The sequence below is a fragment of the Arachis hypogaea genome, chromosome 3, assembly GCF_003086295.3.
Source record: "Arachis hypogaea cultivar Tifrunner chromosome 3, arahy.Tifrunner.gnm2.J5K5, whole genome shotgun sequence".
In the NCBI taxonomy this organism is placed as follows: Eukaryota; Viridiplantae; Streptophyta; class Magnoliopsida; order Fabales; family Fabaceae; genus Arachis; species Arachis hypogaea.
Genome location: NC_092038.1, coordinates 123,624,285 through 123,648,556, shown reverse-complemented (window position 1 = coordinate 123,648,556; position 24,272 = coordinate 123,624,285). Strand labels below are relative to the sequence as shown.

Here is a 24,272-nt window from a genome sequence, read left to right as displayed (position 1 = left end):
ATTGCATTATTTGTTAATTAGGTAAATTATCACTCTACTCTACCAATACTTATAAATGATAGTGCTTGTTAGGTACGTAATACCAACTAATAATTTCTTTTATTCGATAAAGATGGATTGAGTATGATTGTATGAATAACTTTTGGATCAGCAGATCTTATCCTTTAAGGTATAAAAAATACCATTTAATTAGGTATCTTTTTAAAAATGGTATAATATTAAGTCTTTTATTATAATAATTAAAAAATAAAACAAATATATTTAAATAAATTTAATATCTTTTTAAAATTAAATACACATCTAAAATATAAACTAAATAAAACTAAAATTTAAAATTTAAATTTTTGTTTTAATTTTATTATTTTTCGGTTTAAATACACTTCGAAAATATAAATTCAGTAAAATTAAAATTTAAAAGTAAATCTTAAGGATTTTAACGGAAAGCAATGGAAATCTACGTGACTAGGTACGTGTGGATATGCAATACAGTAATAGTTTTTAAAAACTAGCTAACAACACAACAATGGGGATGTAGCTCAGATGGTAGAGCGCTCGCTTAGCATGCGAGAGGTACGGGGATCGATACCCCGCATCTCCATTTTCATTTTCATCTTATCTTTTCTTTCTTAATGATTGCGAATTGTTTATCTTGAGTCCAACAAAATTCATAGAATCAAGTTGAAAGTGCACAAACAATATTGCAGTTCATGATTGTTGTTTCTTGTTAACATCATCTTTATTAATTCATTGAGTTTTTAATTCTGTGAAGAATGTTACAAATCATACTTGTAGTCTTTGTTTCAAAATTGTCAATAATGTCATAATCAAAACTGCATCTGTAACTCTTTGATTTACTTGTTGCTTTCCAGCACCATCCACTTTGCCAAATGCACTACACTAAATCCAAATGAATTAAACCAGAAAAATAAAAAACAGAATTCAGCAATATTATTTATAAGAACAAAAAGGATAAACAAAGAATAACAGGTTCACTAAATCAAAACTTGAATATTTAAATAATGATGGCAAAGTCACATAACATACCACCTCATATGTGAACTGATCTGCTCGTAACTAGTAAGCAAGTCAAATGTTGATGTGAATTACCAACTAATTTTTCAGCTGAGGTTCTGCAAAATTTTGGGAGCTATTTGAATGAGTTACAACAGTAGTAGCAGATTTTGAGTTGTCTCGTGAAGATCCCAAAGCATCTAGGAAGAACTTCTTGTTAGGGATAATACCATCTCTATCCATATGCTTCAGCAATTTATCCAAAAGCTCCTTCAAGTTGGCTTTAGTGTAAGCCCTATAAAGAAGCTTATATGTTGAAGCATCAGGAAACACTTGTAAGCTAATTGCCCTCTCCAACAGAGAATCTGCTTCCAATGGTAAACCATTTATGCAGTAAACATCAAGCATAGCATTTAAGGTTGATGGTTTTATCTGAGCCTTTAACTCAATTAGCCCTTCAAATAAATCTCTAGCTTTGGAAATGCAATCACAGTATCCATACATGTAGATGAGACTCTCGTGAGTGACAAAGCTTGGTTTATAACCCATGTCAGTCATTTTTCTGAAAACATTTTCTGCTTTCTCCTTTAGTCGTGCCTTGCCATAGTTCAGGATCATGGAATTAAACGTAGGCAGTGTTGGTTTCTGCTTGGACCTCAACAAACTCTTGAATACTTGTTCCATCTTATCGAATTCCTGCTTCTTCCCGTATGCATCGATGAGCAAATTAAAGGTAATCAAGTCAGGCTTACACTTATGGCTTTTCATTCGAGCAAGCACAGATTCGATTTCGCGGATCATTCCATTCTTTCCAAAAGCATCCATGACACCATTAAACGTGTATATATCAGGAGAAATGACAGTCTCATCAAGATCCCTGAACAAAGAATTCACTTGATCTGAATTGCGCGCCTGCGCAAAAGCCCTCAAGAGAATGTTATAAGTAACAATGTTGGGCTTACAACGCTCCATTCCCTTCATCTTGTCAAAGTAGCCAAGAGCTTTGGCCAATGCCTTTTCCTTGTCCCGGGAATGAAGGTGAGCCGTGATAAGAGCATTATACACAGAAGTATCCGGGCGGCAACCGGAATTACGCATCTCCGAGAAGAGCCACATAGCCATCCTGGTTTGGCCTTTCTTTCCCATCACTGATATGAGCTTCGAGTAAACTCCATTGTCAGCAATATACCACCGTTGTTTCTGCATCCACCTGAAAACCTGAACGCCAAATTGAGTACTTAATAGTTAATATAAGCATTCAAGAAATTAAAGAGCGGAACAATTAGGGTTTTTTACAATTGTAAAAGGGAAAGAGGAAGGGACCTCACCTCAATGCATTGTAGCCAGCTATCTTGTTTACCAAGCTCTTCGAAGAGCAAGAAGCAATGCTCGGTTCTCAGGTGCTTCACGTGCTTGTTCAGTGTCTTCAGGAGAGGCTCTCTCTCGGCGGTTATTTTCCCGGTCAGTAAACGAACCAGCTCTCGTCTCTCTTCCGATTGGTCGGTGTTATTCTTCCTCCGGGTCGGAACCGGGCCGCATAAGATCCGAACGGGTGGTATAGTCAAGCTTGGATGGTTTGTACTTGTCCTGTATTTGGCAAATGAAGAAGAAAGAACAGACATGGAAGCTTAGCTGAGTGGAGTTGCAGAGACTCGGATAACGTATTAACGTTTCATTCAGTTTACTTTCTGGGCTTTTTTTTGGGCATTGGTTATTTCCCTTTATCTGTTCGGGCTTCGTTTTACAATTGTTTGAGTAGTCAACTAGTCATACAGCATTTCTCTCTTTCGTGAGGTTTTTATTTATTTGCGAGTGGAATGACTCAATTGCCCACTTTTTGGAGGACAACCTATGATACAATCTGCTGGAAAAAAAATATCTAGAATGAACATATTTATAAAATAATAAATTAAATTATTTATACTTTTATTATTAAATTTATAATTTTTATTATCTTAATTTAAAGTTAATTTATACTTTTATTTTATCAAATTTTTTATTTTAGAGAAACTTAATCCCAATCTGCATGCTCCACACCTGGATGATGTGCTGGCAGGTATAAAACATGTTACACTTCTCTTGGATAAAGTCTTGACTCTTCAACACTATTATAATATGGTACAAAATCACATTAATCAGTTTCGATGAATTCAACTGCTTAGGAAGTAGATTCTCTCCAGTAAATAATTAGCTCCCGCAGATCTTAAAATTACTTCAACTCAGGTCATTTGTGATTTGTCTCAAAACATTGTTTTAAATCAATTGACAATGACATTGCGAAAGATACGAAAATTCTAAAAGAACAAGAAATTACCACCTGGTCCACACCAATACATCATGCACATACCGTGACAAAAGAAACAAAATCTACAAAATCGTTGTCCTAATCACGTTTATATTTTTACATACAAAATGACGGAAGTTGCGACCTACATCAGAGCTGGCATATAATATATTATTCTGAGGCTAGCAAGTAGCAACGACAATGGTAAACACTTATCAATGAATGCTTTTTTGTATTCTTGTGTTCTTTTGAAATTTCAACTCACTAGTCACTATAATTCAAAGTTTCAAACGTCACAACTTCCAGGATTGTATAGTTTCCAAGGTTCCCTTCACTATGTCTTATACATTATATAAGCCTAGTAATTATATACATTACTCCTCATAGCAATTTGAACACGATTCCCTAATTAAAGATGATTTGTATAGCAATATTTCTAGTCTCTCTTGCTTGTCTCTGGCTATGGGGATTCACCAACAAGAACAAGAAATTACCTCCTGGTCCAAGAGGGTTACCAATTTTGGGTAGCCTTCATAAGTTGGGAGATAATCCACATCTTGATCTTCACAAACTATCACAAAAACATGGACCAATCATGTACCTGCGCCTAGGTTTGGTGCCAACCATTGTTGTCTCTTCTCCACAAGCTGCTGAACTCTTTCTTAAAACCCATGACCTTGTTTTTGCAAGTAGACCACCCCATGAAGCTGCAAAGTACATTTCATGGGAGCAGAGGAACATGAGTTTTGGTGAATATGGTCCTTATTGGCGCAACATGCGAAAGATGTGCACCTTGGAACTACTAAGCCAAACAAAGATCAACTCATTCAGACGCATGAGGCAAGAGGAGGTTGAATCATTGATCAACGTTCTTAGAGAAGCAGCAAATGATGGAGTTGCTGTGGATGTCAGTGCTAAGGTTTCAACAGCAAGTGCTGACATGAGTTGTAGAATGGTTTTTGGGAAGAAATATGATGACAAAGACTTGGATGAGAAGGGTTTCAAGAGTGTTATACAAGAAGGGATGCAATTAGCGGCAACTCCAAACATAGGTGATTATATTCCTTATATTGGTAAACTTGATCTTCAAGGCTTAACTAGGCGCATGAAGGCTGTGGGGAAAAAATTTGATGAGTTTTTTGAGAAAGTTATTGATGACCACTTGCAATCATCTGAGAACAGAGAAGATAAAGTTAAGGACTTTGTGGATGTCATGTTGGGCTTTCTAGGCACTGAGGAATCTGAATACCGTCTTGAACGCCCTAATATCAAAGCCATATTGCTGGTAAATGGAATCACATCTTATAATACTTGACCTAATTATTTTTGGACACTCGCCTTTAAGTTATGCATGTATGTGTGACTTGTTGTATGACCAATTTTTAAAATTATGCCGAAATTTGCCAAATTTGGTCTTGATATATGGTTTTGGAAAAAGCTGTGAATGTGAGATCCATCAGTATATATGTATCTTAGGCAACTAATTTTTGGCACTGTAGATAACACCTTGTATATATTTTCTGCACAGGATATGCTGGCAGGTTCAGTGGACACATCAGCAACGGCAATAGAGTGGGCACTTTCAGAGCTAATAAAGCATCCAAGAGTGATGAAGAAACTTCAAATGGAGTTTGAATCTGTGGTTGGTATGAAGAGAATGGTGGAGGAGTCAGACTTAGACAAGTTGGAATATTTGGACATGGTCATCAAGGAAACCATGAGGATCCATCCAGTGGCACCATTACTAATACCACACCAATCTATGGAAGATTGCATGGTTGGAGATTTCTTCATACCCAAGAAATCAAGAGTCATAATAAATGCATGGGCAATCATGAGGGACCCAAGTGCTTGGAGTGAGCCAGAGAAGTTCTGGCCGGAGAGATTTGAGGGAAGGGAGATTGACATCAAAGGTAGAGATTTCCATTTTATACCATTTGGGTCTGGGAGAAGAGGATGCCCTGGATTGCAGTTAGGTCTAACAGTGGTTCGGTTGGTGGTGGCACAACTTGTGCATTGCTTTGATTGGAAGTTACCAAATAAGATGTTGGCATCTGAATTGGACATGACTGAGGAGTTTGGTCTCACTATGCCAAGGGCTAATCATTTATTTGCGATACCTACTTATCGGCTTCAGAATGAAAGTGGTTAAGCAGTTGACAGTTGCCATAATTCTGTTGCTATTGTGGGATGGGGAGGACATTACAATGTGTTGTTTTCCTTCTGTTGTTGCCAACATTTCTCTCACTTAGCAGGTTTAGTTTAGTTTCTGTTGTGTCATGCTCGACAATTAAGGTTTAGTTCAATAAGAATTAATAAATTTGATTGTATATAACCTGCTAAAATCTAAATAAAAATTTTATAAAAGATATTGTGCTGTATATCATAGCTAAACTATTAAAATAGTATCTGAAAATTTATATTATTGACAAAACTAATCTAAAACTACTGATACAAAAATTTATGAACTCAATATTCTGCATAAATAAAATTCACTAAGAGTGAGGTCGATCACACGAGGATTAAAGGATTAAACAAGCAATAGTTGATTAATTATTTTAGTTATACGATTCAATTTTGAGTGATGAGCAAACAAAGAATGTAAATGACTTGAAATTAAATGAAAGCAATAAAGAACAAATGGCATAGTCTCCTCATATTCAATTAAGAGGTTGCGGGTTCGAATTTCTTATCTTTGGTAAAAAAAAAAAAGTAAAAGACAATAATGTAAAGTGTTGAAAATTAAATTGCAAGAATGTAAATGACTAGAAAGTAAAACTAAAAGAAGCATTTTACAAACACTTGAAAGACTAAATGACAAAAATTTAAAGAGAACAATTGAATAACAAGAATTAAAAGACAAAAAATAAATAACAAGAATGAAATTAATATTGGGATCAAGAGATATTGCATTCTTAGGATCAATAGTTTTCATTTCCTCTTCAATCATATAATCATTGATCTCTTGGCAAATCATAAGTGATTGAATTTCAATATTGAAAAATAACAGCCGTGGGAGTCAAACTTGGCCCTCTTGGAATGAAAACCAAGTTGACAACCACTGCACTAATCTATTCCTTTAGCATTTTGAATGCTTTTTAAAATATATATATATATCAATTCTTTCTAACTAATATATATATATATATATATATATATAAACATGGAAATACTTAACTCATTTTTAATTGAAGTACAAATTAATTAATTTTAAAATAAAAATGACAATGAATAAAAAAATAAATAAAAATTACTTATTCTAAAAAAAATAAATTTATATAATTATTTAATTATATAAAAATATTTAAACTTTAAAATTATTCTTTGGATATAATTCATAGATTGTTATTCTTATTGTATCTAATTAAGATAATATATAATAGTATGAACTAATTATATGTTTATCTTTGTATTAGTTATTTATAGAATTTGACTTAACTGTTCTTAAAATGTTAGTAAAAATATGTATTTCAAATTTTAATTTTAAGTTTTTGACTATTTTATATTTTTTATTTATGTGAGAGCGGTTTTACCAGTTGAACCAGTAATTTATTGGTTGAACCAATAAACCAATAAACCAGTAACTTGACCGGTTCGATTACCGGTTCAGTTTTGACAACTATGGTCTTATTTATAAGCTATCTAAATAAATTCAAATGAAATTACAATCAAATGCAAATTCAAATATGAAATTTTAATTCTCTTCTTGGAGGCTTGAAACATTAAAGAATAAATGAAGGAATTGAGCTACTGGAAGTGGCCCAATGTGGAATGTTATTGAAGTGGCACTTTGGTGACACTTTGGGCTTTGGCAATCTTGCAACGTTGAAAGATGAGTCGTTTGCGGCTCCATACTGCATGTCTACTATAGACTATTATATATTATTGGAAAGCTCTAGAAGTCAGCTTTTTAACACCACTGAAAACACGTCATTTGGACCTCTCTATCTCAAGTTATTATCTTTCGAATGTGAAGAGGTAAGTCTGCTGTGTTTGCAGGAAATTGTTCTACGCCAAGTTTGCGACGCTGAAAGAATAGCGATTTGTACCCTCAAATCCAATGTCCACTATAGAGTGTTATATATGGTTGGAAAACTCTAGAAGTCTACTTTCCAATGGCACTGTAATTACCTCAGTTGGAGTTTTGTAACTCAAGTTATTCTTGTTGGAGTGTGAAGAGGTCAGAGTAATCGTCTTTGCTTCTCTTTGAGTTTGTTTCCAACTCTTTTGCCACTTTAGGAGTATACTTCCTCTATTAGGTAACATTTGGTGGAGAGATAAAGACGGAAAGACTGAGACTGATAGACAAAGACTAAGAGATAGAGATTGAAATAAATCTCAGTATTCTGTTTGGTGTAAAGTGGTTGACAAAAATTGAAACAAGAATAAAATTCTAATTTAATTTGTACAAAAGGTAAAATTATGATTAATTAATTGAAATGAAAGTATTTTAGGTATAAAATGTTATTAAAGTTTCAGTATTCATCTCTAAAAATTTTAGTCCCCTATGTTCCCATTTTTTGAAGGTATTGAAATACTGAAATTTTAGAAACAGAGACAGAAATTTTAGTATCAGTCTCTGAACCAACAAACATAATACTGAGTCTAAGTCTCCTGGTCTCTGTCTCAATACCTCAAAACAAACGCTATCTTAGTGCTTTTGTTGCTTCTTTTTTTTTATTATTTTTTACAAAATTCATTAACTCAAACAATCAAAGCAATATTCAATTTAAGCACCAAAACACTTCATAATTAAACATTATGAATTGATTTTTTATATGACAAAGTATAGAAAAATACATCATGATGCACATGCATCAAATACCAACGACAAATAATCTTTATAAGATATAAAAACATAATACAAATAGTTAGATATTAAATATATATCCAAAATGTTTTAAAATTATATTTTGATATAATTTTTTTTAAGTATAATTAAAAAATAAGATGTCCTCAAAATTTAGTAATTTTATATTAATTCTTTTTGCATTCTTTTGTGAATAACTGATTTTTTTTTGAAAAATGAAAAAAAAATTTAGACTTTAGATATTAAATTTTTTTTTGCACTTTTTAAATATTTACCCAAATATTTTCACAAAAATTATTTTAAAGAGAAAGAGTTGTTTACTATTTAATTATTTATAAAACATGATGATTTTTAATTATCTTGATCATGTTTTTAAATCTTTTGAAAACTTTTTTATCATAATTTTTTAATTTAATTTTGTCAATAATATAAATTTTTAGATTATATCTATCTATCTATTTATCTATTTTTATTATATAAAAGTTAATACTAATTTTTTGTACATTAGATTTAAACTATGTTTCTTTCTCTAAAAATATCACATCATTAATTTTAATTATTTGACAAAATTTAAAAATTAATCGATCAACTTTTAGTAAATATTTTTTTTTTAAATTAAAACCATAACTCCCATAATTAATTAACTTATTACATATTATTATTGAATTGAAATATAAAGAAATAATTAAATATAATAAACATCTATATTAAAGTATCATCCATAATACTAATATTATCGTAGCAAGTTTTAAGTTATAAAATATTTAAATTTCATATTATTTGACATACTTATATATCATACATAAGATTTTTGTCACTATAACTTCATTTTACAATTTGTAATTCGTCCATGAAAAATATTTACACCAACAAATAAAGAGGAGCGAGTCTATCTACTTAGAATTGATTCTATTAAATGATTAGATACAATATAAAAATATTTATTGTATTTTTAAAACAAATTTAAAAAAAATATTCTTATAATTATATTTTAAAATTCTTATAACTATATTTATTTCAATATGTTATTTAAATCAACGAATCAATTTTGATCATTTTTAAATATTATTTTAGGTTTGTATCACTTGAAACATTGTATGACATAATGGATTAAACAAAATATCACTAAATATTTTAGTTTATGTGATTTAAATTATTTTTATTAAAAATAACTTATTCAATATATATTCTAAAATTTTTATTCTTATTATTATAGATGTCATTAAAAAACTGTGTGCATTAGAAAAAAAATAAATGTCAAAGAAAAGTTCACAAAAAATAAAATTTTTGTGCTACAATATAAAAAATTATTATATATTCAAATTAATAAAAATTTCATTAAATTATACTTATCATAAAAATTTCATCAAATTATAAATTATTAACTCAATAATTATTACAGATTTAAAATTAAATTAAAAATTTTAGATTAAAATACTACAATAATTTTTGTACTATTTGATAAAAAAAACAAAAAAATTGAGACATAACTATCTTAAATCTAGTTACACTCCAAGACAACAATAAAAATAAGCACTATTCCAATTAAAAAATTCATACAACTTCACACTTATATAAGTCAAAATAAATGATTTTTAGCTTTATAAAAAAACTTTCAACAATACACTATTACCAAGACATTTGTCTCCATAAAATATATTAAAACTCAACCCCCTGTTACAACAAATAAAATAGATAATACTACAAAAATTTTATTTATTCAAAACATTATTTACATTACTCATTTATATTTTTTTATTAATTATAAGAACCAATTTCACCAACACTAATATCACCGATATTTAATTATTAGGCCCCTCATAGTCTCATACCCCTGTATAGTCAATTGTCTTTGTCTTATTGCCTACAATACAAATGATTGAGAACTGCTTCTTCATCTTCACTGTAAGCTTTGATAAACTAACGCACAGTTCGGTTACAAAGCCTGCAATCATTGCATTTTTTACTCACCTTTATATCTAAATTTCTGATAACTTGTTGAGATCATATCATGGCTGGTGCACTTGTTGGTGGAGCTTTTCTTTCTGGCTTCATTAACGTTGTCTTTGACCGGTTCCTTACAACTGATGCTGTCAACTTGGTCTTGGGCAAGAAACTTGGCCCTGACTTGGTTCAAAGGCTGAAGACTGCTCTGTTGGGTGCTGAAGCTCTTGTTGCCGACGCTGAGTTGAAGCAGTTCGGTAATCCATCTGTGAGGAAGTGGCTCGATAGTCTCCGGGATGCTGTTTACTGTGCTGAGGACTTGCTCGACACTGTCCTCACCAAATCCCCCACTCAAAAGGAGGTACGTCCTTTCCTCAACACCATTAACTTTTTCATCAACCGAGATAGGGAGATGGTAGATAATATGGAAAGGGTGGTTAGAAGAATAGAGGATCTTGGAAAACAAAAAGATAACCTTGGTCTTGAAAAGATTCCCACTGGTAGCTCATCATGGAGGATTCCGTCCAGTTCTCTTGTAAGAGGGAAGGTATATGGAAGGGAGGATGACAAGAAGGCCTTAATCAAGATGCTGAATGACAACAGTGAGCATAACTTATCTGTGATCGCTATTGTTGGCATAGGTGGGGTTGGTAAAACAACATTAGCCCAATCAGTATACAACAATGAGGAGGAATTCATGAAGGGATTTGATCTAAAAGCATGGGTTTGTATTTCAGAAAATTTTGATATTGCTGAGACTACAAAGAATGTTTTAAAGGAGATTTCTCCGCATACTCAGTGTCTTGACCATTTCAATTCACTTCACCATGCTTTGAAAGAAAAATTGTTGAATAAGAAGTTCTTTATTGTTCTGGATGATGTTTGGAGTGATGATGGTGACAGATGGATCAATTTTTTGACCCCTTTCCAATATGGGAAGAAAGGAAGTATTGTTCTTCTGACTACTCGTGGGAAAAATGTTGCTTTAGCAGTTCAGAATTGTCACCCTTATTTTCTCAGAGGGTTGTCGGAAGACTATTGTTGGTCAGTGTTTGCAGACAATGCATCATTTCCACAATCTAATGGAAATGCAGCACTTGAAGGAATTGGTAGAGAGATTGTCAAGATGTGTGGTGGCATGCCATTAGCTGCAGAAACACTTGGACGATTGTTACGTACAAAGCATGATGTTGAGGAATGGAACAAGATACTAATGAGTGATATTTGGGAATTTTCTGTGGAGAAGAGTAAGATTATTCCAGCATTGCTGATAAGTTACTTCCATCTTCCTCCACATTTAAAGCGTTGTTTTGTTTATTGTGCTTTATATCCCAAGGATTATAAATTTAAAAAGGACGAACTAATCCTTTTGTGGATGGCAGAAGATCTTTTACCACCACCAAAGAGAGGAGAGAGTTTAGAAGAAGTTGGTTGTGAGTGTTTTGATGAACTAACTTCCAGATTATTTTTCACAAAGCTTCAAATTGCTCATGATTATTTTGTGATGCACGATCTCTTGCATGATTTAGCAATATTCCTTGCTGGGGATTTCTATTGCAACTCAGAAGAACTTGGTAAAGAGGAGGAGATAAGGATGCAGACTCGGCATTTATGTGTAAATTTAAATCACCGTAGCTCGAAACTTCTTAATTTGATTTCTAAAGTAGAATCTTTGAGGACATTATTATTGTTTGGCGATCTCTCATCTCCTAACTGCAACATTGAAGAGGCAACATGTGACATATTACCGAAGTGTAAATACTTGAGAGTTTTATCCTTTGATAAACTTGATGTGTTGCCTAATTCAATAGGAGAATTGATTCATTTGCGCTACTTGGATCTCTCTTATACAAATATAAAGACATTGCCGGAGTCTTTGTGCAACTTGTATAATTTGCAAACACTGAAGTTGTATTATTGTTCTAAGCTAACTCCGATGCCTAGTGGTTTGCAAAATCTTGTGAGTTTGCGGCATCTTGATATTAGAGAAACTTCTTTGGAAGAAATGCCCAGAAAAATGAGCAATTTGAATCATTTACACATTTTAAGTTACTTTGTCGTGGGCAAGCACGAAGACAATGGAATCCAACAGTTAGGAGGGCTTGTAAATCTTCATGGATCACTTGAGATTAAGAAGTTGGAGAATGTTGTCGATGTAAAAGAAGCAAGGAGTGCAAGGATAATAGATAAGAAGCAAATTGATAGCTTGTTGTTGGAGTGGTGCTCAGGTGATGCTATGGTTTCAAACACACAAATTGAAAGAGATATACTCAACAACTTGCAACCACACAATGGCTTCAGAGAGTTGACAATTGATGGATACAGAGGAACAATATTTTCAAATTGGGTTGGGCATTCCTCTTACCAAAACATGACACGTGTGTCTCTGATGTGTTGCAAGAATTGCTGCATGCTGCCTTCACTTGGACAACTGTCATCTCTTAAGTCCCTGCTAATTGAAGGTTTCGATCAGCTTAGGAGTATTGGCAATGAGTTTTACAAGAATGAAGAAGATCATCATTCTTCGCATATTCCACCGTTTCCTTCACTGCAGAGTTTGGAATTTTTTGATATGGCATGTTGGGAGGAGTGGAACTTACCTGACTCAGAAGCTTTTCCTCAGCTTAAGATCCTTCGAATATCAGAGTGTCCTATGTTGAAGGAAGAGATACTTCATGAGGTATTCTTGAGAATCATTTCTTCTTTGTCGGATGTTTCCAAAGTTCGCGAATTACGTATAGACGACTATTTTATAGGAGAAGGCATTGGGGACATGTTTCTTGGTGGGGATACTTTAACAATAAGGGGATGTGAATCTGTGAAGGAGTCTGCATTTAAGGCAATGATCAGCACCAACCATATAAGTTGCCTCCAAGAAATACACATCGCAGGGTATTCCTCTTATGTATTCTTACCGGGCAATTGTTTTCCCAAATATTTGCAAAAGCTGCAAATCTGGAGGTGTAGAAAACTAGAATTCCCCGAGCAACAGCAGCAGAAGTATGATTTGGTAGAGCTACTAATAGAAGAGAGTTGTGATTCACTGGCCTCCTTGTCGTTGGATGTCTTTCCCAATCTCAAGAATCTCGAGATAAGAGGGTGTAGGAATCTGGAATCATTCTCAATGTCAGAGCCACCACATGCTGCTCTTCAACATCTCACCATCGAGTACTGCAACAAATTAGTGTCATTTGCAGGAGAAGGACTGGCTGCACCCAACTTGACTCATCTCGAGCTCAGATACTGCAACATTTTAGAGGCATTACCACATGACATGAATAGTCTACTCCCAAGTTTACAGTCTCTCGACATATATGGTTTCTCAGACACTTGGAGGTTGCCAGAGGGTGGTTTACCGCCTAACTTGAAATCACTTGCTGTGGGAATTTGCGAGCAACAAATGAGGGATCTATCATGGATGGGTAACTTGGACGCCCTCACTCATCTTAAAATTTCAGGTTATAAGTGCGAGAACATAAAGTCATACCCAGAGGTGGGTTCGTTGCCTCACCTTCCCTCCCTTACCACTCTTGAGATATGGTTGTTCAATAATCTGGAGACATTGGAGTGCAACGAGCTTCTCCACCTCGCCTCCCTCCAACAACTACACATTTATTGCTGTCCAAATCTGGAGAATATGGAAGGAGAAAAGTTGCCTCCCTCTCTCTTGCTACTTCAAATTTATAGCTGTGATTTGCTGGGAGAACACTGCAGGAACAAGCATCAACTAATCTGGCCCAAAATTTCCCACATCCCCACCATTCAAGTCGAACAGTTTCTCAATAGAGATTTCTGAGTAGGTAATTCTCTAGTCTCTCATGTTTGTCATTTCCTTTTTTTAAAAGAAACATTATGCTGTTTTGCAGAGGGAAAAAAAATGATAGCTTGAAAATGTACTTGTTTCTAACCCCCCCCCCCCCCTTTCCCCCCCTTTTTTTTTAATCAAAGAGTTAGCTACCATGTTAGAAGATTCATGGTAAAAGGAATCAGCATGAGGTGTATAAGCTTTCACAATAAAAGGATCAAATTATTGTTTACTAACAGTAACTATATTTCTTCCTTGTTTTGTTTGTATACAGTGATATATCAGTGCCTAGCATGCTATCTAAATTTTGGTAACATATTGTAACATACCTATCCTTAACATCAGCAAGAACTAAAAGAGTAAGTTGGGATTTATGCTTGCAACTGGTTGCTAGATTTGTAACTCTTTTAAATAGATGAAGAGTTATTTTCATATTATTATAAACTCATCTAATGCCTTGTATAATTTCTTTTGGACACGTTATCAAACAGGTTTTACATATACTAAGCTACATAAGATCAGGAAAAATATATTATCATAATATGCAGGAGTAAAATATTCTTCTTGACACGACCCAAAATGAGTCATGACTGGTCCTCAAGGAAATTATCCCTAAGCAAGCCTAACAAGTCTTATCCAAATTAAACATTGAATTTACAACTGTTTTTAAAACCTTAGAACTATGAAAAGCAATTTAAGAAAAATAAGTTACACATTATTTTGACAAGACATAAAATAGTCTAATATGACTGGATCCTACATGTGAAATGTGGAACATAAGCATCTAAGAATTTGACAAAAGAACTCGCTGTCTTCAAGTTGCTTGCCAAGAAATTTGGCATATCGTACTAGGATTGATATCTGTGACTGAAAAACAAGAGAAATTGATAAGGTGAGTTTTGCAACTCAATGAATAGGCAATATATCTATTCATGAGACTATATAAATAATATTATCAAAAGTATATTTTTATTTACAACGTATTATAAATAACAGAATGAAGTGAATCGATAAGGAAATACTCAATCCATAAGTCGAATCAAATCAAATCAAATAATACACACTTGAGGTTTAAGGATAGTCCTTTTCTTTTATGTGCCCGTACAATATAACAGAACTAACGTGTGGCCTACACGTTAGGCTAGCAACATTCTTGCTAGTTGAGGCCTGAGCCAAATGCATCTAGGTTAATGTCATAACCGTCGTTAATTATGGTTTTCTAGTTTGAGTCTCCCAAACCAATTCAAATCATATTAATTTCAAGTAAGGCAAGATATTTAATTCTTCCAATACAGATCATTAAATCAAATCAAATCAAATCAAATAATGTATCGAATAATTTCATCCCAAATCATAAGAAATTTTAACATATTTCATAAGTTTAGAACATATAGATAAATAATAAACCAAAAATATTTTAAATTTTCCAAAATACAATTATAATTTGGTAAAATTAAATATTCTAGGGTATGTTTAGTTTGCATTTTTATTTTCAGTGTTTTTTGTTTTTTACATTTTGTGAAGAAAAAAGTGAAAACAGTAAAAACAATAATATCCTATTTTCTATTTTTACTTTTTTCTTCACAAAATTCAGAAAATAGAAAATATTGAAAATAAAAACAGAAAATAAAAATGCAAACCAATCGCAACTCTACATTTACAAAAATTTCATATAACAAATATATAGTCTCGTGTATTTTCTAAAAATATAATCTTTATAAAGTAATCATTTAATTAAAATAAGTCAAATACTCAAATATTATAATCAAATCAAATTCTTCAAATACTAATTTCATAAACGAAATTAGAAATAATTATAGAGTACACAAAACAATCATAGATATAAAGCATACTCACAACTTGGTGCCAATAAACCAAGATCAACTCTGCAGACAATTTTGAATGCATTACTAAACCACCGGTTGATACAATGAGTAATTATTGAGTCAAAGAATTTTCTTTAAGTCTCAATAATCACTGAAACTCGAAATTATTACTGTTTCCTTCACCCGCTAAGATGGAACTTCTTTAGTGGAGTTGTGAGAAAAGAAATGAGTGATATGAGTACATAGGATGTAGATACATTGTGTTAGAAATATGACAAGAAAGGGAAAAACAAAATTAACATAGTGGAGATTTGTTAGAAAGAAAGGAGAGAAAGTGAAAGTAGAAGGAGAGGGATTATGTGTGTGTGCTCTATTGGGAGAAGAAAATGAAACTTGAACGAATGGGGTAAGAGTGTGTTGTGGATAGATAAAAGAAAGAGAAAAAAAAATATGAAGTGAAGTGGATCCTATAGGTTTTATTTATTTATTAATCTTTTAATTTTTTTTTTTGTGGTTATTACACTTGTCTTAGAATATTTGATCTTTTGGGACTTAACGAGGATGGCTACTAGTACTTTGTTCTAAAATGTCTATATTGAAAATCCTTTCTTTATAACTTGTAATATTATGGCAATTAAATTATGCTTGTGATCACTTTATTTTCTATCGAACTTTATTTAACTTCTTTGCAATTTCACTTTTTGGTGGCATTTATATTTGTTAAATATCATTTCACTGCTGATCCTAAAATCAAAACAATGATCCAACATTACTGCAGTACTATGCATTTCACAAAAAAAAGTGTAGAAAATAAAAAGAACTGAAAGACTATAGGTAATTTCTAGCTTATTTACAAATTTGCGTTTCTTTACTTATCTCGTTTACAGTGTAAACGAAATAAGCTTGTGCATATCTCGTGTAAATGAGATAAGTCACGCCATTTCACAGGATATGCTGGCAGGTTCAGTGGATACATCAGCAACGGCAATAGAGTGGGCACTTTCAGAGCTAATAAAGCATCCAAGAGTGATGAAGAAACTTCAAATGGAGTTTGAATCTGTGGTTGGTATGAAGAGAATGGTGGAGGAGTCAGACTTGGACAAGTTGGAGTATTCGGACATGGTCATCAAGAAATTCATAAGGACCCATCCAGTTGCACCATTAATATTACCACACCAATCTATGAAAGATTGCATGGTTAGAGATTTCTTCGTACCAAAGAAATCCAGAGTTGTAATAAATACAGGGGCAATTATGAGGGACCCAATTGCTTGGAGTGAGCCAGAGAAGCTGTCAGGGAAGAGACATTGATGTTAGAGGGAGAGATTTCCAACTAATACCATTTGGATTTGGCAGAAGAGGATGTCCCGGATCCCAGTTAGGTCTAACAGTAGTTTAGTGGTGGCAACAGCTTGTGCATTGCTTTGATGGAAGTTACCAAATAACTTGTTGCCAAGTGAATTGGACATGACTGAGGTGTTTAGCCTCTCGATCTGTAGAGCCAATCATCTATTTGCTATCCCAACTTACAGGTTTCATAATGAAAGTGATTAAGCAAAAAAATATAATGTAATCATGTTTTTATGTTTTATTTGTTCCATTTGAATAAGATTCATTGATCAAATGCAACAAAATCAAGAGAGTAAAATGAGAGAAAAAATAATCCCAGTGAGAAATTAATTATCATTTACCTTGACGAGTGCTCATAATTGTAAGAAGAGACATTTGATATTTCTCCAATCCATAAAGATATTTTCCTATCAAATAAAATCTAAATTGAAGAGCAAGTCTGGTTGGAGGAGGGACCGATGGTGGTGTCCTACGTAGTTTGAAAAAGAACAAGAAATAAAGAGTATACATACAGATTGTTGTAGGTAGTTGCAAGATAATAAGAGAAAACGACAACTGATTCACTCAACATTGAATCTAAGCAGCTACTTGTCTTTTCTTTCTTTTTTGGTTGTAATGTAAAATATCTACCGGAGAGTGGTCCGCCAAGAACAACGGCTGCTTTGTCTCAATGAATGTTGGATTGTGACTTCCCATTACCTAAGAACCGTTTTCACCATCTTATCCTCACTATTTCTGCAGTTTTTGGCTTTAGGAAGAAACTGAGTAACACTCTTGGAATCACAAGTAACAATCAGCTTTCTTTGAACCACCAATTCACTTTCTAAAATACCACTAACACCTTACAAACACTGAACTTAAGTATCAACATTCAACAGACCGAAAATTGTTTTGATGTTTTCCATAGCAATATTCTTGGTTTCTTTAACTTGTCTGTGGCTTTGGGGATGCAGCAAGAAGGGTAAGAGATTACCTCCTGGTCCAAGAGGATTGCCAATCTTGGGGAGCCTTCACAAGTTGGGAGCTAACCCCCATCGCGTTCTGCACAAACTAGCACAAAAACATGGACCCATCATGTACCTGCGCCTAGGTTTTGTGCCAACCATTGTTGTTTCTTCATCCCAAGCTGCTGAATTGTTCCTCAAAACACATGACCATGTCTTTGCTAGCAGACCACCTATTGAAGCTGCAAAGTACATCTCTTGGGAGCAGAGAAATATGGTTTTTGCTGAATATGGCCCTTACTGGCGCAACATGCGTAAGATGTGCACATTGGAATTACTGAGCCACACCAAAATCAACTCCTTCAAAAGCATGAGGCAAGAGGAGGTTGACCTATTTATCAAGCTTATGAGAGAAGCCGCTAGTGATGGGGTTGCTGTTGATCTTAGTGCCAAGGTTGCAGCACTAAGTGCAGACATGAGTTGTAGAATGATTTTGGGCAAGAAGTACATGGACCAGGACTTGGACGAGAAAGGGTTCAAAGCTGTGATGCAAGAGATACTGTATTTGGCAGCAACTCCAAACATAGGTGACTTTATTCCTTACATCGGTGCACTTGATCTTCAAGGGTTAATTAAGCGCATGAAGAAAGTGCACAAAATCTCTGATGACTTCCTTGACAAAGTTATACATGAGCACATGCTATCAGAAAACAAAAAAGACAAAGCTAAGGACTTTGTGGATGTCATGTTGAGCTTTATTGGCACTGAAGAATCTGAATATCGTATTGAACAGCCTAATATCAAAGCAATATTGTTGGTAAACTACAAATAGTAGAGCTTTTTCAAAGTCCTAACTTTTACAAATAAATGTCATAGATTTCACTTATGCATGTTCCTTTATAGCATTTTAATTTTCGTAGTTCCTACATAGGATATGCTGGTTGGTTCAATGGACACTTCAGCTACAGCAATTGAGTGGGCACTTTCAGAGCTAATAAAGCATCCAAGGGTGATGAAGAAAGTTCAAATGGAGTTGGAATCTGTGGTGGGTTTGAATAGGGTGGTGGAGGAGTCAGACTTGGACAAATTGGAGTATTTAGACATGGTCATCAAGGAAACCATGAGGATTCATCCAGTGGGACCATTACTAATACCACACCAATCTATGGAAGATTGCATGGTTGCAGATTTCTTCATACCCAAAAATTCCAGGGTGATAATAAATGCGTGGACAATTATGAGAGACCCAAGTGCTTGGACTGAGCCAGAGGAATTCTGGCCAGAGAGATTTGAGGGACGAGACATCGATGTTAGAGGGAAACACTTCCAACTGATACCATTTGGGTCTGGCAGAAGAGCATGTCCTGGATTACACTTAGGGCTAACTGTGGTTCGATTAATGGTGGCACAACTTGTGCATTGCTTTGATTGGAAGTTACCAAACGGGATGTTGCCAAGTGAGTTGGACATGAATGAGGTGTTTGGCCTTACAATGCCTAGGGCCAATCATCTATTTGCAATTCCTACTTATCGGCTCAACAATGAAAGTGGTTAGGAAAACAATGTAATGGTAAAGTTTATATAATATTTCATTAGATCAACTAGAATGTGATTCGCTGATAGGAGAGACCTGGCGAAAAAAGGAAGAAAAGCTTTGTTGGAAAATAAATTACCACTTTCCTTCCTTTGAATTCTATCTCTATGATAATATATATATATATATATATACTAGCAAAATCTAATACCAAACACAGAAAAATAAACACCATATATCTATAATATTCATGTTCGAAATTTACCTCTGAGCTAGTTACTTGTGTAGAATGAGAAGTCAAAGCCATCTAGCATATCCTACATAGACCAAACATACATAGAAAAAGTGAAGAATAAAAAACAATCTTTGTAGTAATAGAAAACAATTATCACTTCCGTACAGTATTTTAGCCATCACCACGGTTTTAATAAAAACGAAAATCATGTATGTTCTCTTTCTTCTATCTTCTAGTTCTCTCCTTCATGTTATTCTCTTCTCTATTTTTTTTCTTTATTGTTGTCAGTGATTGCTTGCATTAGAATGTCATTTCACTTGTATGTGAGTTGCATTTACAAGCTGACAGTTAGCTTAGTTAGTTAATCAGTTAGATGCACATGACTTATGTATGCCAATATAGCAGTTAGGTAAGTGAATATAAGAGATACCTAGTTCCATTCCTCGCTTTTCTGCCATTGCTCTCTTAATGGTTCCAGCTATTGACTTTTGTCAATTGTCTCTATCTTCATCTGCATTCTCTATTTTTTTTTTCTTCTTTTTATGATAAAAAAAAACATACTTATGTTATCCAGCTAAATAAAGAATGAATAGAAAACAGTAAGAAAAAAGAATGATGACAATGATAAAAACAAAAAAAAATGAAAAAATGAAAAAAGAGAAGGCAGAAGCAAAACAAAAGTGGCAAAAAAAAAAAAAAGAGAAGAAAACGAGTTTATTGATTACATATTCAGCGAGGTCTTGATGAGCCTATTATAAGAGACAGCTTTTGTTTTCTAAATAAAGAATGGACGAAAAAATAGTAAGAAAAAAATGAAGATGATGATTAAAAAAAAGGAAAGAGAAGCAAAACAAAGGAGAAAAAAAAAAGAACACAAAGAAAATGAGTTTATTGATTACATATTCAGCTAAAATGGTGTTGATGAGTCTAAATCAGACTATGTTGTGCAATATTTGTGGTTTTTTATTGGGAGGGATATTTGTGTCGAATTCCTCTCACTTTACTGTATCGAAATTTAACCTTTTCAAGATTGATTTTGTGGCTTTTACGAATTCTTCTACCAACTCTTCTTTTTTATTTTGTTTTATTTTGTTAAAGTCAAAAGCTGCTTTTACAGCATTATTGCTTGCAGACTTTATTAATTAAATTAAGGGTCTTTTAAAAACGTGTCTTAAAAACAAAGAATGTTAATGAGCTCTCAAGAAAGTAAAGGGTACAGCGCTCTCTAAAAACCTAAATCATAAATTTTCTTAACTTTTAAATCATAAACTCTAAATCATAAATTATGAACTCTGAATCTTAGATTCTAACCCATAAGCCTTAAATTTTAACTTCTAAATCTGAGCCATTGAAATAAAATATAATAAATAGAGAATTTAGATCTGTTTAATTAACCATGTTAGATGTATACCAAAATTAGTTATAATATAAAATATACATTAAGATATAAAATACACACTAAAAATGATTTAAACTACACATATATTTATATACAAATATACAGTGATTTATTTTGATGTGCAAATAGTATTGTTATTTAATTAACACAATCCCTTAAAAAACACATTTAGAAAAAAAGATAAATAGATACTTGACTTTTTAATTCGAAAAGATATAAATCCTTGACTAATTAAAACTACAAAAACATCCCTCACCTTCTAAAATGTGAGACATCTAAGTCCTTCCGTCTAAAATGTATAAGGAGTTAAGGACAAATAAGTCCCCCCGAGAGACTTAGATGTCTCGCATTTAAGAAAATGAGGAAAATTTTTGTCTTTGAGATAAAGATAAACGGTTAGGGACCTATTTATTGTTTTCTCATATTTATTATCATAAGAAGATATTTAACTAAAACTTTTACATTTTTAATATATCGAATACATAAAAATTTAAAACTTTTTATTTTTATATTCTTAATATGTGTTTTTAGAACATATTTTAACTAAAAACTTAAATCTTTAACTTATTACACAAACAAATCGTTTTGCACATGGTTTTAACCTTTAAATCTTGTCTACAGATATCTGAACTTCACCTATATATTGCAAGTCGAGAGACACTCTCCGTATCAAATTAAAATATCAACATTCAACAATTCAAAATTGCTTAGATGTTTTTCATAGCAATAATTTTTTTTTCACTTATTTGTCTGTGGCTATGGGGATGCAACAACAAGGCTAAGAGATTACCTCCTGGTCCAAGAGGGTTGCCAATCTTGGGAAGCCTTCACCTCTTGGGGGGACATCCTCATCGTGATCTTCACCGGCTAGCACAAAAATATGGATCTATCATGCACTTGCGCCTAGGTTTTGTGCCCACCATAGTTGTTTCTTCACCGCAAGCTGCTGAATTGTTCCTTAAGATCCATGACCATGTCTTTGCAAGTAGACCACCCAGTGAAGCTGCAAAGTACATCTTTTGGGGGCAGAGGGACATTGTCTTTGGTGAATACGGTCCTTATTGGCGCAACATGCGTAAGATGTGCACCTTGGAACTACTAAGCCAAACAAAGATCAACTCTTTCAGGAGCATGAGGCAAGAGGAGATTGACTCGTTTATCAAGCTTCTGAGAGATGCAGCCAATGATGGTGTTGCCGTTGATGTTAGTGCCAAGGTTGCAACACTGAGTGCTAACATGAGTTGTAGAATGGTTCTGGGAAAGAAATACATGGATCAGGACATGGATAAAAAAGGGTTCAAAGCTGTGATGCAAGAGTCATTGCGTTTAGCCGCCGTTCCAAACATAGGTGACTATATTCCGTATGTTGGTGCACTTAACCTTCAAGGATTAACTAAGGGCATGAAGGCAACGGGGAAAATATTTGATAACTTTTTTGAGAAAGTTATTGATGAGCACATGCAATCAGATAGGAAAGAAGACAAGGTCAAGGACTTTGTGGATGTCATGTTGGGATTTCTTGGCACTGAAGAATCTGATTATCGTGTTGATCGCCCGGATATCAAAGCCATATTGCTGGTAAATGACATCTATAATTCAGCATTTCCAAATCATACAAATAGTGAAGTACCAAAATTGTTGACTGAAAACAAAAATTCATAGAAGATAGAAAGTTCATTTATATATCTAAATGGCTTGATTTCTTTGACAAATCTACAAAAAGAATGGATAATTTTGTCACCAACATGATCATTTCAGTAATTTTTCAAAAATGTTTGAAAAAATTTTTCTTATATAAGAAATTTTTAGAGTGATCTTATCTTTAGTGGACACTCTTAGTACTTCACTTGTCATACAAATTTGGCAATCCTAATTGACATAAAAGCTCCTCACACTGATTATTATTTATTACTACTAATAGATATATTGTAGTTCTCATTTATGCATGTTTCCAAGTTATGATTATCCTTTATATTTCACACAGGATATGATGCTGGCTTCAACAGATACTTCAGCTGCAGCAATAGAGTGGGCACTTTCAGAGCTAATAAAGCATCCAAGGGTGACGAAGAATCTTCAAATGGAGTTGGAATCTGTGGTGGGAATAAAGAGGGTAGTGGAGGAATCAGACTTGGACAAATTGGAGTATTTGGACATGGTCATCAAGGAAACCATTAGGATCCATCCAGTGGGACCATTACTAATACCACACCAATCCATGGAAGATTGCAATGTTGGAGATTTCTTCATACCCAAGAAATCCAGGGTGATAATAAATGCATGGGCAATTATGAGAGATCCAAGTGCTTGGATTAAGCCAGAAGAATTTTGGCCAGAAAGGTTTGAGCGAATAGACGTTGATTTTAGAGGGAGAAACTTCCGATTTATACCATTTGGATCTGGCAGAAGAGGATGCCCTGGATTACAGCTAGCCCTAACTATTGTTCGGTTAGTGGTGGCCCAGCTTGTGCATTGCTTTGATTGGAAGTTACCGAATAACTTGTTGCCAAGTGAATTAGACATGAGTGAGGAGTTTGGCCTCTCAATGCCTAGGGCCAATCATCTATTTGCCATTCCTTCTTATCGTCTTCACAATGAACGGGGTTAGGCCAAAAAAAAAAAATGTAATTGCTTTACTAGGTCTCTTTGAATAAGATTCATTGGTAAGACCCAACAAAATGGGGAGAATAAAAGTGACAGAGAATCGCAAATGAGAAATAAAAGATCATTTTTCTTGTTGCTTATTATTGTAAGAACAGATATTTCTTCTATGCACGTTTCTCTACCGCATTTTAATTTTCTTTAATTCCTACATAGGATGTGCTGGTTGGTTCAATGAACACTTCAGCTACAGCAATTGAGCGAGCACTTTCAGTAATAAAGAATCCAGGGGTGATGAAGAAAGTTTAAATGGAGTTGGAATATATGGTGAGTATAAATAGGGTGGTGGAGGAATCAGAATTGGAAAAGTTGAAGTATTTAGACATGTTCATCAAGGAAACCTTGAGAATCCATCCAGTGTCACCATTACTGGTACCACACCATCTATGAAAGATTGCAATGTTGAAAATTTCTTCATACCAAAAAATTCCAGGGTCATAATAAATGCATGGACAATTATGAGACCCTA

At 33.6% G+C, this 24,272-nt stretch overlaps 5 protein-coding genes, 1 long non-coding RNA gene and 1 other non-coding gene across 14 annotated transcripts; 5 read left to right on the top strand and 2 right to left on the bottom strand.

The window, feature by feature from the left end:
• Positions 1-525: 525 nt before the first annotated feature.
• TRNAA-AGC (transfer RNA alanine (anticodon AGC)) lies at positions 526-598 on the top strand. Its single transcript has one exon. It is a non-coding gene; the product is annotated as a tRNA-Ala (tRNA).
• A 119-nt stretch (positions 599-717) lies between these two features.
• On the bottom strand, positions 718-2,867 carry LOC112791241 (pentatricopeptide repeat-containing protein At4g39620, chloroplastic). 2 transcript variants are annotated; one of them, XR_003197179.3, is made up of 3 exons: positions 2,340-2,767; positions 1,045-2,229; positions 718-897 (listed from the first exon to the last, which is right to left on the bottom strand). XR_003197179.3 is itself a non-coding variant. In XM_025833984.3 (2 exons), exons 1-2 carry the CDS (start codon positions 2,631-2,633, stop codon positions 1,111-1,113), a joined length of 1,413 nt encoding a protein of 470 aa, XP_025689769.1. In that variant the 5' UTR covers positions 2,634-2,867; the 3' UTR covers positions 927-1,110. The 2 variants fall into 2 exon arrangements, 1 of the variants encoding a protein (XP_025689769.1); XM_025833984.3 differs by lacking the exon at positions 718-897 and having other exon boundaries at positions 927-2,229; positions 2,340-2,867.
• A 576-nt stretch (positions 2,868-3,443) lies between these two features.
• Positions 3,444-5,676, top strand: LOC112791238 (cytochrome P450 71AU50). Its single transcript, XM_025833980.3, has 2 exons — positions 3,444-4,580; positions 4,824-5,676. Exons 1-2 carry the CDS (start codon positions 3,711-3,713, stop codon positions 5,445-5,447), a joined length of 1,494 nt encoding a protein of 497 aa, XP_025689765.1. The 5' UTR covers positions 3,444-3,710; the 3' UTR covers positions 5,448-5,676.
• A 4,251-nt stretch (positions 5,677-9,927) lies between these two features.
• Positions 9,928-14,355, top strand: LOC140183861 (putative disease resistance RPP13-like protein 1). Its single transcript, XM_072233438.1, has 2 exons — positions 9,928-13,849; positions 14,129-14,355. The coding sequence occupies exon 1, from the start codon at positions 10,117-10,119 to the stop codon at positions 13,843-13,845; it is 3,729 nt and encodes a 1,242-aa protein (XP_072089539.1). The 5' UTR covers positions 9,928-10,116; the 3' UTR covers positions 13,846-13,849; positions 14,129-14,355.
• A 17-nt stretch (positions 14,356-14,372) lies between these two features.
• LOC112791243 (uncharacterized) lies at positions 14,373-20,784 on the bottom strand. Of its 7 annotated transcripts, none has more exons than XR_011880307.1 (5): positions 20,643-20,778; positions 20,469-20,518; positions 20,174-20,276; positions 19,774-19,825; positions 14,373-14,721 (listed from the first exon to the last, which is right to left on the bottom strand). It is a non-coding gene; the product is annotated as an uncharacterized lncRNA (long non-coding RNA). The 7 variants fall into 7 exon arrangements; XR_011880303.1 differs by having other exon boundaries at positions 20,174-20,279; positions 20,643-20,777; XR_011880304.1 differs by lacking the exon at positions 20,469-20,518 and having other exon boundaries at positions 20,174-20,279; positions 20,643-20,784.
• LOC112791239 (cytochrome P450 71AU50) lies at positions 17,410-19,665 on the top strand. Its single transcript, XM_025833981.3, has 2 exons — positions 17,410-18,791; positions 18,906-19,665. Exons 1-2 carry the CDS (start codon positions 17,925-17,927, stop codon positions 19,527-19,529), a joined length of 1,491 nt encoding a protein of 496 aa, XP_025689766.1. The 5' UTR covers positions 17,410-17,924; the 3' UTR covers positions 19,530-19,665.
• A 1,069-nt stretch (positions 20,785-21,853) lies between the features above and the next one.
• Positions 21,854-23,886, top strand: LOC140183862 (cytochrome P450 71AU50-like). The gene is made up of 2 exons (XM_072233440.1): positions 21,854-22,720; positions 23,127-23,886. Exons 1-2 carry the CDS (start codon positions 21,854-21,856, stop codon positions 23,748-23,750), a joined length of 1,491 nt encoding a protein of 496 aa, XP_072089541.1. The 3' UTR covers positions 23,751-23,886.
• The last annotated feature ends 386 nt before the right edge of the window (positions 23,887-24,272 follow it).